At 47.5% G+C, this 15721-nt stretch overlaps 2 protein-coding genes across 2 annotated transcripts; both read left to right on the top strand.

Moving 5' to 3' along the window:
- The first annotated feature begins 6801 nt into the window (after positions 1-6801).
- Positions 6802-7745, top strand: F5147DRAFT_81817 (uncharacterized protein). The gene is made up of 3 exons (XM_041443602.1): positions 6802-6869; positions 6927-7660; positions 7719-7745. The coding sequence occupies exon 2, from the start codon at positions 7101-7103 to the stop codon at positions 7440-7442; it is 342 nt and encodes a 113-aa protein (XP_041284840.1). The 5' UTR covers positions 6802-6869; positions 6927-7100; the 3' UTR covers positions 7443-7660; positions 7719-7745.
- Positions 7533-7893, top strand: F5147DRAFT_781740 (uncharacterized protein; the record flags this gene model as incomplete). Its single annotated transcript, XM_041442687.1, has 2 exons — positions 7533-7660; positions 7719-7893. The coding sequence occupies 2 exons, from the start codon at positions 7533-7535 to the stop codon at positions 7891-7893; spliced, it is 303 nt and encodes a 100-aa protein (XP_041284839.1).
- Positions 7894-15721: the final 7828 nt, after the last annotated feature.

The following is a 15721-nucleotide window of genomic DNA, read 5'->3' as shown; positions in this document are numbered from 1 at the left end:
GTAAGTGGTTGCATCTATGGAGTTCCGGTTCGAGGCGTTCAAACTGATAGTGCCCTATTGAACTCAGGTCTAGCAAAGCGTACGGTACTTGCTGCATGGCTTGCAGACCGTTCCACTGCTACTCCCAAAAAGGCCGTCGGCGTGATGTCGATGGACCCTGGACTCAGCACGCAACTTTTTGACCTCTATCACTCCGTCTGCAATGCAGGCTACCTTGCATACCTGTCATTCCTTATTCAAATTACCGGCTCTCTCTACGGTATCGTGACAGTCTCGATCATTTGGGCAGATGATGCACGTCTCAGAGAGGAAGCTTATGGCGTTCAACTACAGCAACAACTTGCCGCACTCACTATCAACCGCGGGATGTGGTCTATTGCAGCTCTTGGAGCATTCTTCCCGTGGGCACCTCTTCACGCTCTCTATGTGACGACGGGTATTGCTGTTGCACTGGAATTCCTCTTCGCTGTCAGGGGATTCCTCATTGGCTGGCATATGAGCCTGCTTCCTGGTATCCTCCGTTTCTTTGTTGTCTTTTCGTGGTTGCTTCCTAGCGCAGAGGCGCTGACACTAATATTTGGTATGTTTTTGAGCTTCTCGTTGGTCAGTTCTGCATTCAAACGTATCTCCCACAGGTCTTATCGCAATGAAAATGGAGGTTTCATTCATCTCCGCCAAGGTGATCATCTTTGGACTCCCGGCACTGTGGTTAATGATCGGGCCGTTGCTTATCATCGGAGCATCGTTGGGATCGCACTTTGGCATGTTGAATTGTCTTGTTGCCAATTCTAGCTTGTGCGCCACAGCTTGAGCAAACAGGCGTGCAGTCAGGCAGATATCGGAAGGAGCATGTGTCTTGCCGTTTCCTGTCCTGCTTTACGTCCTGGTATGATTTTCCTTGCCATCTGCGTATATGTTTCTCACCTGTATTGTGCAAGGTTTTATCATCGAAGTCCGTGATATTCATGCGACACTTCTGCTTTCAATTATTCAAGCACTCGATTTGCGAGAGGTCACAGTCATATCATACCCCCTTTACATAAAGCACGTCAACTAACCAAATAGAGTGCAATGATATGATAACAAAATTCTCCTCGAATTGGCTGTTTGTTTTAAGGGGTTGTATTGCAACCGGTGTATACCAGGTCCCTGTGGCACCTGGTCTATTGATAGGATATCCGATCCTTGGGGATGGATTCTTGCACGTTACATGTTGTGACCAAGGGCGAGTGCGCCATGAAGTCCTTTGATGCAAAACCCGCAAGTTTACAGGCAACTACTTTGACACTGGCCGGTTACGTGTTTCGCAGCGGACATATTTCAAACTTCATCGTGCCATGCTACCACAGTATGAATATTTCCATCTTCAGGTCGAACGTCAAATGCTTTGTAAAGCAGGGTCAACAACAAAAGAAGGTCACCAAGATCAGCTCATCTGACTCAATATTGAAATATTGACCTATCAAATTATATACAGATCATTTTGCCAAACTCTTGTCTGGTCTCTCATTTCCATATATCGGGCGTATCTACTACTAACACATAATCTAACATATAAGCACGAACAGCTGGCGGCTCAGCTTCAATTGTGTCCACGGGCCATCAATGCATCACCTGCCACAAGTTGCTCTTCCATTTTATTTCCACTTTCACGACACTATCTAGTATCAGCTGTACATGGCTACCACCTGCACATTCCATGGTTGAGTCGGTGTTCAAAATGCGTCGAGGTATCGACATGAGAGCAAATATCATTAGAAATAGTATGATGGTTGCATCGCTTTGCCTGACGGTGACTTAGCCATCATCGATTTTACCTTTGGAGCTAATACAGCCTCCGTCGAGGATGGCATTTATCTCATGCATGCTCGCGCCGATTTAAATTACACTGTCCGCCACCCGGTACATCAGAGGCAGTTGCTGAGTGAGTAAGGTAGAGAGCCACGAGCAGTACCTGCCGTGCTGTTCGGAAGCCTTGGTGATGTCTTCGTTGTTCGATATTCGGAAGTCGTTGGGTTTGAGTCGGAGTGTCAAAATCAGGTCACTCGCGCCACAAATATGCCTCTGGGTGACCTTGGTAAACAAGGTGACATGCACTCACCTGCTTGACCTCCTGTTAACTAGGGTGCGGCGTTCAAGTTTCAGAATGAACGGTGAACGGTGGACCCTAGTTACAACCAACAATATTATTTGCCTCCACCTTGCTCCTCGTCACCACAGTTATTGCCAACGGGGGAATCTTGGGTACGAGTTGCCCCACGGGCACATAGGAATCGCTACTGGGGCCACCTCCAGTAGCCGCAGGGATCGTCATGACGCTGATGAACTTGAACGAGCAATCGCAAGAAGACGTTGGGGTGCACGAAAGCCATCTTTATGCAAAGGCATGTGCTTCTTCTTACATTTAAACACGTGTCTCATCTCGCCCAGCATGTCGCGTCTAACTCATTCACCCGGTATCGTCCTTGCCCCAGTTTGTGGCATCTCCAGATATGATATGTCGAGCCACCATGCTTCTCCGTCGTGTTGAACTGCACGTCTGGCAAACTTTGATATTGAGGTACGTGTATTGTAGTCGCTTGTGTGCTACTCTACGCCTTACTCGCATCACTCACATATATTCTAGCTCCTCACGACGTTTATCATTTATCTCATGAAATCAATAGACATACGAACTGAATCTGCCGTCAAACTTCTCTCTCCGAGTTCCTAGACCTACTAGATACTCCTTATATCGAAGGGCAGACACCCGAACGCCGAACATTTTGCACATGGTCAGAAGTTTCTTCTCATCTATATGTAACTCTGTTCTGTATTTCTCATGGACTTGGTCTTAGAAATATACTGTTATATTCGGGGTGGCCGTGATCTATCGATTTATGACAATTTGGTGGAGGTGTGACACTTTCTCTGAACGAACTCGGGGATCCGCACTGAATTTGGACAGTATGACACCTTCCCAGATCCTCCGCCCCACGAGCAGGAAAGAGAGAATCTGTGGTGTTATGATTCCCGTTCTCAATCTTGGTCGCCTCATCACCGTCATCACCGGTTCTGATCTCGATCCCCGTTATCTCGACCTCCTTCCCCAACCCTGCGTTCTGAGCACAGAAGAACTCCTCCCGCAACTTACCTCCAAGAAAGCTCTCTAGACCATCTCTCCCAAGATCGCGGGAACCATCGACGAACTCACAGTGCAGTCGGCAAGTGACGAGATCTCAGATATGCCTGATATCTTGAATGGCCGACATAGTCACCTTGACAACACTCAGGAGCAGCTGACGAAGCTTACAAAAGCAAAAGCAAAAGAACCAGAAGGTCATAATACACCTCTTCGGGGCAAGAGTGAACATTCCTCGAGTAGCACACCACCACGCATTTCAGGAGAATTTGTGCCGAACGCTGTTATCGAATCCAAAGAAACAGTGGGATCATATACCCCCAGAAATCGGAAGTTCAATACGCCTGTCTTAGACCCTTCCTTGTTCCATAACCAACATCGACGAGACGGTCACGGTGCCTATCCCAGGTACTTGAAGTTATGCACAAGCTGTCACTGGTACCACATTCGCGTTATTTTGTTATCCACGTCCTTCACGCACACGCTCCAAGATAGGCACGATTTAGCAATGGATGCTTTCGTCTACATGCCTAATATCTATGAACTTGCCACGATCGATTTGAATGGGTAGCAGAGGTTATCTATCGCAACGTTCAAACTGGCTTAACCGTGATCAATTCTCGGGACGTGCACTAAGAGGGGTGGGCACATCGGTGCCGATGTCACCCTGCTTTGCACCCAGTACTTCTATTAACTCCTGACTAGATATACGAGCTGCTTCTATTGCGGTGGGTTTGCCTATTCTCGGATCTGCGCCAGCTTCGACCAGAACACGCACAGCCTCATCGTGCGACTTGAACACAGCGCCCACAGTCATAGATTGACCAAGATCGTTGAGCCTGTTTGGATCTGCTTTCCGTTACAGTTCCACGTGGCCTGCGTATGCTGCGAGCATCAATAATGTGTTTCCTACATGAATGTGTCATACGTCATTCAGGGGGAATGTCACCGATGACTCGGACACACCTTTCTCATTTGTAAGGTTGACTGGCAAGCCCGCGTCAACTGCTTGAAGGAGCTCTGTATTTCCCCCCCGCACAGCGTCAAACATTTGGTGTGCAAATTCGACGGTCTCAGCTGGCAAAGTGTTGGTATTGGACTGTGTGGGAGCTGCGACATGATCGGGCACTTGCGGGGATGATTCAGTTGCCTAGCAGCTCGCCTCAAATTTTACAGATCTGATAGTAGGAAGAAGGCAAATGTGACTGACCATCGACAAATTCCGTTCAACCAGTGCGTTCAGTGCTCTGAAGAGATGCTCGAGTCAAGCATGGTAGTATTACTTATAATAAGCTGCAGCGCCTAACACGGTGATCAGTTCAGTAGTGACTGACGACGACGCTGCTACCGTATAGGCTGGTGATCACCGCGAGTAGCCTGAATTTAAAAAACAGCAGGCTCACTGCAGACAAGATTCGTTCAGATATCTTCAAAGAAGCAGAGCACACACCTATCAACGGACACGATAAGCACCAGACTATTTACCCATGCTCACGGCGCCCGGAGTTTCTACTGGATCTGAAGCTCATTTGCATGTGCCCAATGCAATGTAATATCTCTATCGAAACGGGAATGGTTGGAAATGCAAGAGTACGCATGATAGCCCTCCATCATCATTTCGTCGAGGTGCGGCTACTCAATAAGCCACTGCATTCCACGGATTACTTTTACATTCAATCCTTATCGCTCGAGCTGGACAGTGAATTACAGGAAATTTCCCTTGAGATTCAATTACACAACTACGTTCAATGGATGCCAAGGACTGACTAGATCTGTCAAAAAAACAGTTCTGGATCTCAGAGCTGATCTTTTTGCGCACGTTCAACTGTATACTGCGTTGTCACGCGTGAAAATTTGACGAGATACACACTGTTTATTCGTGTCAACGAACAAAGAAAAAGATAGTGCCAATATCGCGTACAATGGAGCAACGAGTGAGTGAGAAAAAAGTCGCTGCGCTCGCAGGGTCACTGCAGGTTCAAATGATAAAGCGATGAGTGAGAGAGAGGGATGAGAGAGCGGCAATTCGAGCGAGCGTTCTGTGATTACAAAGAGAATTGTCGATGCCTGCCGGCAAGTCATAATACAATGACCATAATCAATTGAATATGCTCCTGCTGGTTCTGCCAAAAATTCTGCTATCTGACAGCAATAATAATTCTGCCAAATTGATCAGAATCGTGCCCATGAGTATATGCAGGATATAAAAGCTGGCCACCATCCTACAGTATTTCTCCATCCTCAGAGATACCATTCGAGTTCCATATCACTTGCCACAAACAATGCGTTTCTCCTACCTCACCGTTGTTGTTGCATTGACAGCATCCATGTTTGTCAGTGCATGTTTTAACCAGACACAAGCCTGCATAACAGATGAAGATTGCTGCAATATCTTGGTTTGTGATGATGATGACGTGAGTCGCCGTGCAACCAGGATTCAACCACATAACTCACCTGCGCGCCTTAGAATGGAGGCTTGATCTGCCAGTCGGATTGAAGATTAAACCAGCAGCCTAAACGGCATATAGAGACGGTGAGTCGTATTTCTACTTTCATTTTGGTATCATGGTTGATGGTGCAATGCCTAGCTCGAAGCCAATCAGTACAGTTGTTTTGGGGGGAAAATTCGTACTGCTCGAGCAATATAGATGTTTGAATTTATCTGAAATGATCAATCGTGCCTATTCTTGCTTGTGGTCCACTAAAGCTTGAATTTAAGAGGCTGTGGAAATGAACGACCATTGCTGTTGATGATTGATATGGGGAGGCCACATGAAGATGCAATGCACTGCGCAACTTGAATCTCTTCGTCTATCGTTGGCCTCGAAGGCTAGTATTTGAATAAAGAGCCATCCTTGAGGTGGTCTTTATAAGCATCTGTTGAAAGATTTTTCAACTGTACGCTAGATAATCGACGCGGCCTTACTTCAGTTAAATTTCACAAAACGACGGACTTACCTATAGATCGTGTGAACTTGTTGTGAACTGCGGCACACCTGAGAAAATAAGTTTTGTCGATGCACTGTGGTAGGAGCCAGCCGCTGTTCACCACTACTTACTACATAATCATAGTCGAGTTGGCAGAGACTTGAAAGCTTGATCGAAGAGGATCGATCAACGATGTTACATAATTGGCTGACTACGCCTACTCCCAGAATGGACGTCATGTAATTATAACACCGTCTTCAAAACGTCAAGTTGAACTTGGATCTTGGATCTTTGTGTATTTCTAGCCTTGAATTGTCAGGCATGATTCGGTCTGCGCCAATTATTCTGATGCCGAACTCGGGTTGACCTGATAACTAGCAGGAAAATTTGCTTGGTGATCGATGCTATGAGCAAGACCATGACGGAAAGAACCGGCCTGGGCTATCATGTAAGTAAGAACTTGCTATTACGAACAGGGCACCTTATGGTGATCCATGTTGCACTGATGCCTCGGCATTTTTGATATTCTCCCACTAGACTTGAAAACGCGTCCACCATGAGGGAGCACCGTGACCATCAATACTTAACTCGCCGCCAAATTCATCCTTCACCACCTTTGTGAGAACATGAGTACTGGCTCAGGCGACCCCTCTGCAACACCAAACTTTGTCCGTGTGGTACATGTGACGAATCCAGAGCAGGACACTTTGTTCCATGCTACGGCAGTTCGAGCGAATTCCTCAAGGCGAACCAGAAGTATCTCGGCCTAAAATGCACGCAGTGCCAAACGATACTGGACAAACCTTTGAGATGCTCAAAGGTGATTCATTATTCATACTGTTGCAAACGTTCATTGAATCTCACAAACCACCTTTAGTGCAAGAGTGCCTGTTATTGCTCGAAAGAGGTGATACTTGTGGATCAAAGAATCATACGAAGGGCTGACGTCGCATGACTTCTTGTGTAGTGCCAAAATAAAAATTGGTGAGAGCGCTGCCCGATTAACAAGACCCATGAGACCTCACTCCACATTGGACTCGGTGATAGATCCATGCACAAACCAACATGCCGTGAAGATGAACGCTCCTCTGGGCTATTCGAACTTGTACGAATGATCATCATAAACCCAGTGCTCTTGGGGTACCTCAAACTCGGTGTCATCTTTGCCTGTGGCCTGCTCGACGATCCCCAAATCGGATTCGATACGCCGTTTTCGGCATGTGTTGAATTTGCTATTGAGCCAAGTGACATGTTTGACTTTGCTGGATTGTATTTCAACGACGGAACTGCTGGCGGGAAGCTTCAAGGAATGGTACAACTCAATGCAATTACTGCGTGGAATATGCAAATTCCATTTCCGCCAAAGCGAATCAGCATGTGGCATGAAGCTTGAGCAAGGTGTAACACAACGGGTTTCACCAAAGATCCCGTTGGACTCATAGAGTTTGTCGGATGTGGTCCTGCACACGGCAGAGTGAACTCAATGACCGTTGAGTTGCACATCCCCGCTAAAACGCTTGCCATCGCAAGGAGACGTGAACCCTTCGAATACCTCTCTGCTATTACGGGCATTATAATCAAGCAACCCATGAGCGCTGTATCATGTCTAGAGTAGGCTCTCTGTTCTGTTTCTCTAAGTAATGCATCCGCTTACGATCACTTCAAATAGGAGTGCCAACTTGCATATTCGAGCTGATAAGCAGAATCAGTTGCGTTTGCGGGCTGAGATGACAGAACAAGACAAGGAAACTATTCGCGCTGCAGGCCGCGATGAAGACGCACTTCCCTCTCGTATTCTCAAAGAGAAGATGCGAAGAGAATGCATTTATGTTGATTTGCTGTAAATGTGAGTGTACACTTTCGGCGATTTCTCTTTCTGAATTTTGTACCAAGTGAAGGGAAATACTGATACGAGTCATCTCCTCCGCCTGCGACTAGTGACTTTTTAAGTTACCCTTCGACTATGCTTCATAACATCGATGGGGCCTTACTTACTACTCAGGTTGAATTTTGTATCTTGTAACTCTCTGATCGAGGACTTGTGTATGATGTTCTTCTTTATCACATGATTCGATGCGGCCTTACTCAGGTTAGAGTTCATAAGAAGACGGGAGTCGTCTGTTAGTGTGAACTCGCCGTGAACTGCGGCACACCTGAGAAAATAGGTATGCTTATAATCAGTCCTTGGTGAGCCTTAGCGCTCGACTCGTCACCAAATCCATCTCCCACCGCCTTTCTGAGAACATGAGCACTGACTCTGGCGCCTCCGCTACAGTTCCAAAGGGTGTCCATATGATTCATGCGATATATCCAATGATCAGCCTTATCGTTCTCTCGCATAGCAACCATCCAGATTCAAAAAGCTCCAATCGCTTTGGGGCAAATTGTAGTGTCCAGCCTCTGGTGAACAACTGAGTCATCACGGTCTGTGCGGCAAGATATGCAATGCAGATCGACAAGTTGCGGTACCACTTGAACCTGGATCACAATAAGTCGTCAAACTCAGAGCTACTATTTTTGTCGATGCACTGTGGTAGGAGCCAGCCGCTGTTAACGTGCATAATAGTTTGGCAGGAGATCGATAAACGTTTTTAATTGGCTGACTACGCTCCAGAATGGACATTATGTAATCATGTAACACCGTCTTCAAAACGTCGCGTCAAGTTGAACTTGGATCTTTGTGCATTTCTAGGGTATTGTCAGGCATGATTCGGTCTGCGGCTGATTGCTAGTTATCAACACCACCCTAGTTCAAGCTGAAATCGGGTTGACTTGATAACTAGCAGGAAACTTTGCTTGGTGATCGATACTACGAGCAAGACCATAACGGAAAGACGCCTAGAACCAATATGGGCGGCCTGGGCTATTATCATGCATATGTAAGTAAGAACTTGCTATTACGAACAGGGCAGTGTGCCCTTATGGCGGTCCATGATGTGGCACCGATGTCGGAATTTCTGATATTCTCCCACCAGACCTGAAACACGCGTCCGCCATGAGGATGCACCGTGACCAACAATGCTTAACTCACCGCCGAATTCATCTTTCACCACAACATGAGTACTGGCTCAAGCGACCCCTCTGCAACACCAAACGTTGTCCGTGTGGTACATGCGATACACCCAGACCGGGACAGTTCTTTTCATGATGAAGCAGTTTCGAGCAAATTCCTCAAAGCGAACCAGAAGTATGTCAGCTTACAATGTACGCAGTGCCAAACGATATTGGACAAACCTTTGAAATGCGCAAAGGTGATACATTATTCATACTGTTGCAGACGTTCATTGAATCTCACAAACCACCTTTAGTGTAAGAGTGTCTGGTATTGCTCGAAAGAGGTAAGACTTGGGGATGAGAGGAAAATATGAAGGGCTGACATCGCATGACTTCTTGTGTAGTGCCAAAAGAAAAATTGGTGAGAGCGCTGCCCGATTAACACAGACCCATGGGACCTCACTCCACATGGACTCGGTGATAGGTCCATGCACAAACCAACATGCCATGAAGATGAACGCTCCTCTGGGCTATTCAAACTTGTACAAATGATCATCATAAACCCAGTGATTTTGGGGTACCTCAAACTCGGTGTCACCTTTGTCTGTGGCCTGCTCGACGATCCCCGAATCGGATTCGATACGCCGTTTATGGCACGTGTTGAAATTGCTATTGAGCCAAGTGACATTCTTGACTTTGCTGGATTGTATTTCAACGACAGAACTACTGGCGAGAAGCTTCAAGGAATGGTACAACTCAATGCAATTACTGCGTGGAACCACAGTATGCAAACTCCACTTACGCCAAAGCGACTCAGCATGTGGCATGAAGCTCGAGCAAGGCTTAACGCAGAGGGTTTCGCCAAAGATCCTGTTGGACTCATAGAGTTTTTCGGACGTAGTCCTACATACGACATAGGGAACTCAATGACCGCTGAGTTCCACATCCCCGCTATGATGCTTGCCGTCGCAAGGGGAGGTAAACCCTTCGAATACGTCTCTGCTATTACGGGCGCTCTAATCAAGCAACCCCTGAGCGCTGTAGCAAGTCTAGAGTAGGTTCTCTGTTCTGTTTCTCTAAGCAATGGATCCGCTTACAATCACTTTAAATAGGCGTGTCAACTTGCATATTCGGGCTGATAGGCAGAATCAGTTGGGTTTGCGGACTGAGATGACAGAACAAGACAAGGAAGCTATTCGTGCTGCAGGCCGCAATGAGGACGCACATCCCTCTCGTATTCTCAAAGAGAAGATGCGAAGAGAACGCCTTTATGCTGAATTTGTGTAAATGTGAGTGTACATTGGCAATTTCTCTTTCTGAATTTTGTACCAAATGATGGGAAATACTGATACAAGTCATCAGTAGGCATTCTCTCCTCCGCCTGCGACTAGTGATCTTTCAAGTTACCCTTGGACTATGCTTCACAACGGGGTGCGAGCCTGGAGCTTACCACGTGATAAAGGCGTTCTGCTCACGCGCCTCGAATTGGACGCCACGCCTTGTTTACGTATTATTTGGTCTCCTGACAACGCTAGCGCTCATCGATCATCCCTGCGTCATCCATGTTGTTGCTTCTTCCTTCTAACCGTATTGTCAATCATACGCTCTTCCACGCTACCGACTGTTTGTTAGTGTTGCCGTTGAAGTGACAGCCTTTCACGGGGCCTTACTACTCAGGTTGAATTTTGTATCTTGTAACTCTCTGATCGAGGTCTTGTGTATGATGATGTTCTTCTTTATCACATAATTCGACGCGGCTTTACTCAGGTTAGAGTTCATAAGAAGACGGGAGTCGCCTGTGGATCATGTGAACTGAGGCACAGCCGACTGCTGAGAAAATAGGTACGCTCATAATCAATCCTTCGTGAGCTTTAGCGCTCAACTCGCCACCGCATCCACCTCCCACCGTCTTTCCGAGAACATGGAGACTGACTCTGGCACCTCCCCTGCAGCTTCAAAGGGTGTCCGCGTGGAACATACGATATATCCAGAGCGGGACAATCTTTTTCATTCTATGGCAGTTTCGAGCGAAGTCCTCAAAGAGAATAAGAAGTATTTCGGCGCACAATGTACGCAATGTGGGACAGAAATGAAGAAACTTTTGAAATGCGCAAAGGTGATGATCGATTATCTGGTTTATGCCACTGTTGCAGGCGTTCATCGAATGCCTTTAGTGTAAGAGCGTCTGGTATTGCTCGAAGGAGGTATGACTTGCAACTGGGACATAGAAATATGAAGAACTGACGTCGCGTGTCTTCTTGTGTAGTGTCAAAAGAAAAATTGGTGAAAATGCAGCCTATGATTGACACAGACTGGGATCTCACTCCACATTGAACTCGATGATAGGTCCACCCATAAGCCGACATGCCATGCAGATGAGCGCTCCTCTGGGCTCTACAAACTCGTCCGAATGTTCAGTGTAAATTCAGTGCTCATGGGGTATCTCAAGTGCGGGATCGTCTTCGAGTGCGGCCTACTTGACAATCCTCGGATCGGATTTGACACGCCGTTCTTGGCGCGCGTTGAAATCGCCATCGAGCCAAGTGATGTTGTTAAATTTGTTGGATTGTATGTGAACGACCCGAGTGTAGAGGAAAAGGTTGAAGGGATGTTACAAGCCAATGCTATCACTCCGTGGCCGAGCCCAAGCATGCAAGCTCCGCTTACACCAAAGCGACTCAACACATGGCGTGAAGCTCGAGCATGGTATAATGCAGAGGGTTTCGCCGAAGATCCTGTTGGACTCGCAGAGTTCATCGGTCATAGGTGTACTGCCGACTCAGCGAACTCAATGACCGTCGAGTTGCACATCCCGAAGACGACTCTTTTCGTCGCGATGACACGCGCCCCCTTCACGTCTGTCTCTGCTATTACGGGCATTCAGACCAAGAAACCCTTAAGTGCTGCGTCGTACCTAGAGTCTCTTATATTGCACTTCAGTACCTTATGATTACCGTGCACAGGTTCATCAACTCGCATATTCGGGCGGATAAACAAAATCAGTTGTTTTTACAGACTGAGATGACAGAGGAAGACAAGGAAGTTATCCGTGCTGCAGGTCGCAACGAGGACACGTTTTCCGTTCGTATTCTCAAAGAGAAGATGGAGAGAGAACAAATTTATGCTGGTTTCTGCAATCGATAAGATCAGCAGTTACCTAGGGCCTGTGAGTGTCCACATTTACGACGATTTCCCGAAAGTCTTTCTGAATTTGCACGAATAGAAGAAAAATACTAATACGAGTCATTACGCAAGTTAGCCTTGTACCATTAAATGCTTAGTACCGGTGCCTTACTGAGGTTGGATAAGCTTAAGCTTGAAATTGGCCGCGTAATTAATTCATATAATTGTCAGCGCAATCGTGGTCCTGGGGTATTAATTACGATGAGTGGATGAGTAGTAAGAATACCGTCTTTGGACTAGGTCAAAGAGACCTGCTATTGCGTAGTTGCAGAAGGACCACCACTAATGTGGAGCAGCTGCATGAGGATTGTTGTGTTGATCTAGCCTGTCGATCTTGGTGCTCTAAACCTTCTTAGCGAGCTCGACTGTGCTGGACTTTGTGCTGCGGCTGCGTGACAGGCAGAAAGGTACGAGATTTATTTTTATCCTTCCGAGTGGGAGGTTAGCGCAATATTGCTCAATACAAATTGAGCGATACCTGCGATTGGAGGCTAGTTTGCAAAACTTTGATACGACTACAAAGTTTCACATGACTAATCACATCTGTCGCGCCTAGCCACGATAACGGGGATTGCAATTGATCGTAGCCTGCAGGATGGACAATGGTGAGTCACTTGGAGAGTACTACCCACAGCTTCACGGAGGCGACATATCTCCGAACCTCGTGGGACTCATAGAACAAGACCGTGTAATCCTGATACATGCATGATTTCAAGTGAAGCTGATAATTCTGCGTCGTTTGTGATGCTGCGACAGCGGAATAACCGAGAGCGCGGTTATGGGAGGAAGGCCCCATGGGGGGACTCATCGACATTTTGTGGGGTACACAGTTGAGTCAAAGAGCGTTCATTTGACTGGTGCTATTAGTCATCCTTACGATAAGTTGAGGTACGCGAGCGAGGCGAGTTGGCTGTCCGTGATTATGAGAATTAAATCAGTGAAACACACACAGTCCTTGTGAATAGGGCTGTGCGTACAGCAGCGTTAATCGATGGAAAGACGTAGAATTGCGACGAGTTCGGATTTAGTCAGCTTACGCAGTATAGTGCCGAATCGGCACCGGGTAATTCCGTGGTGTACTAGTAACACGCCTCCTCAACGAAGGGAGATAACACCACTCGACCACATCGACCAATATGTTGACCGATTCGATAACACCCTCATTCTCAACAGTAGACGACTTTTTCAACCTCGACGTACTTAACTCAGCTCCTTCAGCTTTTACAGCTTCATCTTCATCTTCATCACCACGAAGTCCTTTCACTTTCTCAACTACAAATGGCGCAGACGACGATTTCTTCGCCCAATTTTTAGACACTGATGAGTTAACAAAGGGTCCATCCCTATCATCACTCTCAGTCCCTTCATATGACTTTTTTGGTGCACCTGAAGCTACTGCCAGTACAAGTGGCTCGAGTCCTGAGAGCATCGACGCAAACACTCCCATGTTCGCAATAGATCCACAACTAGTCGGAACTCCTGCTACTTCAAACGACCATTCAGATCAAGACTCTAACTCTGACCAAGAATTAGAGCTAGAGCTAGAGCCAGAGCTCGCTCCACCCAAACGTTCTCGCCGCGGTGCTGTCACTTCTGGTGGCATAAAGAAGTCGTATCCTCCTTCTGAGAAGGACTTGAACTCGGGCGCGGGAAAATCAAAGTCCTCAAAGGATTCTGCCCCCCTCAAGATCCTTGAACCCGAAGACTGGCGCCCAAGTCCTGAAGAATACAAGAAGATGAGCAGCAGAGAGAAACGCCAGCTCCGAAACAAGATCAGCGCACGAAACTTCCGAGTAAGGCGAAAGGGTCAGTATTCCTTCTATATCCCTTCCCTTTCTTACTTACACCTCAAAACAGAATACATCACAACTCTTGAAGGTGACATCGCAGAACGGGACCGCTTAATCGACGCAATCCGCTCAGAACTCGGCAGCTCCCGCTCAGAAAACAGTGCTCTCCGTCAAGAAATATCGGCCCTCAAGCGCTGCCTCCTCGAATCTCGTCATGCCCCCGACCTCCCACCCCCAGCAGAACTCCAAACAGGCGCACCCCTCTCCCCACCCGGCACACCTGTGTCCGTCCCATCAACAACTCCGCTCATCACCCCCAACACCCAAAAGGACCTCCCTACGTCTCCACGTCTGGGTGCAAGGCCGTTTTGGGGTGGATTTGGTGGTATGGGCGTTACACCTGTACACACGACCCTCATCCCACCCGTCGGGGTCAAAGCCGTCCTTCAGGAGAACATCAATCCTGCATTACACCGCCCAAGTTCAATCGTCGAGAAAACGAACAGCCAACTCAATGGCCTTGGTATGGGCATGGGAATGGGCATAGGCGCATTCGATGCCTTTGCGGATACGAATCCATTCACACTCAAGACTCTCGATGCATATCGGATGCAATTATGGGGGAAGATGGCTGCGCAGCATGCTCATGCCAACGGGAACCCAAATGGGATGGGGTATACACCGCATGGATTGGCATCGGGCCTCAAACCTGCGTATTTCGCATCACCGAAATCGCAACCACAAGGACTCGCTGGGAAGAACGCATATCCTTCGCCGCCTCCGTCCCCTACATTCAAATCAGCGCCGGTACCTACGAGGGAACAAGCTGCGCTTGCTGCTATTGCGTCGCAGACCTTACTTGGGAAGCTTGGAAGCGCGTTTTGGGATGCATTTTCTGGGTCTGGGTCTGCTGCAGGTTCCGGTATAAGTGGAAGTGGAAGTGTGATGAGAAAGGAGTGGGATGCAGAAAAAGTACGCAAGGTCCTCGAAGGTCGGGCAGTCGTCGTCCGAGTCGTTGATCTCGATGAGCCCGTTCCCAACAAACCCTCTTCCTTGATGGTACCTTTGAGTACGGTGGAAAGGAAGCCGTCATTACCTTTGGCGGACAAGACACAGCCGAGTGGGAGTGGGACTGGACCGAGTGCGTGTGCGTACAAGACGAATGTGTGCGATATTTTGGAGGAGAGTATGAGGAGCTTGACGATTTCGAAGAAGTAGAAGCAGGCAGGTCTGGCTTCTGTCCTCGCCCTCCTTTATGTCCTCTCCTGGCTCCATCGTCCGCCATGCTTTACTCCCTGCCAACACGGTTTGCTTCCCTTTCCTTTTGTGTCGACAGCATCACATCCAAATACTTTCCTCGTTCTTCATAATCTAATCCAACCCCCGCTCCGCCTCCGCTCATTCGTCCTGCGTCTTCTGTGGCTTGATCATCTGATGATCATTTTCCTGCCGCTGTTATCGAATTTTGCTTCAACGGCTATTTCCGAACGTTTCGAAATCTTCCAACCAACGAATTGAATTGTTTCATCTTTAAATGATCCAACGAATTGTTCGTCTCCCTACGTCTGTTTCATTTTATATATTTGCTGTGTGGGGATGCTCGTTGGATCACGGTCGTTATCTTCCCTCCTACCCCTTTTCTCATATCCGTTTTGCGCTCTCCTTATTCTCCTATCGCACTCCCTTGTAACTCGCCTTGTTCCGA

This window comes from Suillus discolor (assembly GCF_016758755.1).
Source record: "Suillus discolor strain FC423 chromosome Unknown F5147scaffold_151, whole genome shotgun sequence".
In the NCBI taxonomy this organism is placed as follows: Eukaryota; Fungi; Basidiomycota; class Agaricomycetes; order Boletales; family Suillaceae; genus Suillus; species Suillus discolor.
Note: the sequence above shows the minus strand (reverse complement) of the source record. Positions and strands in the feature narration are given on the sequence as shown.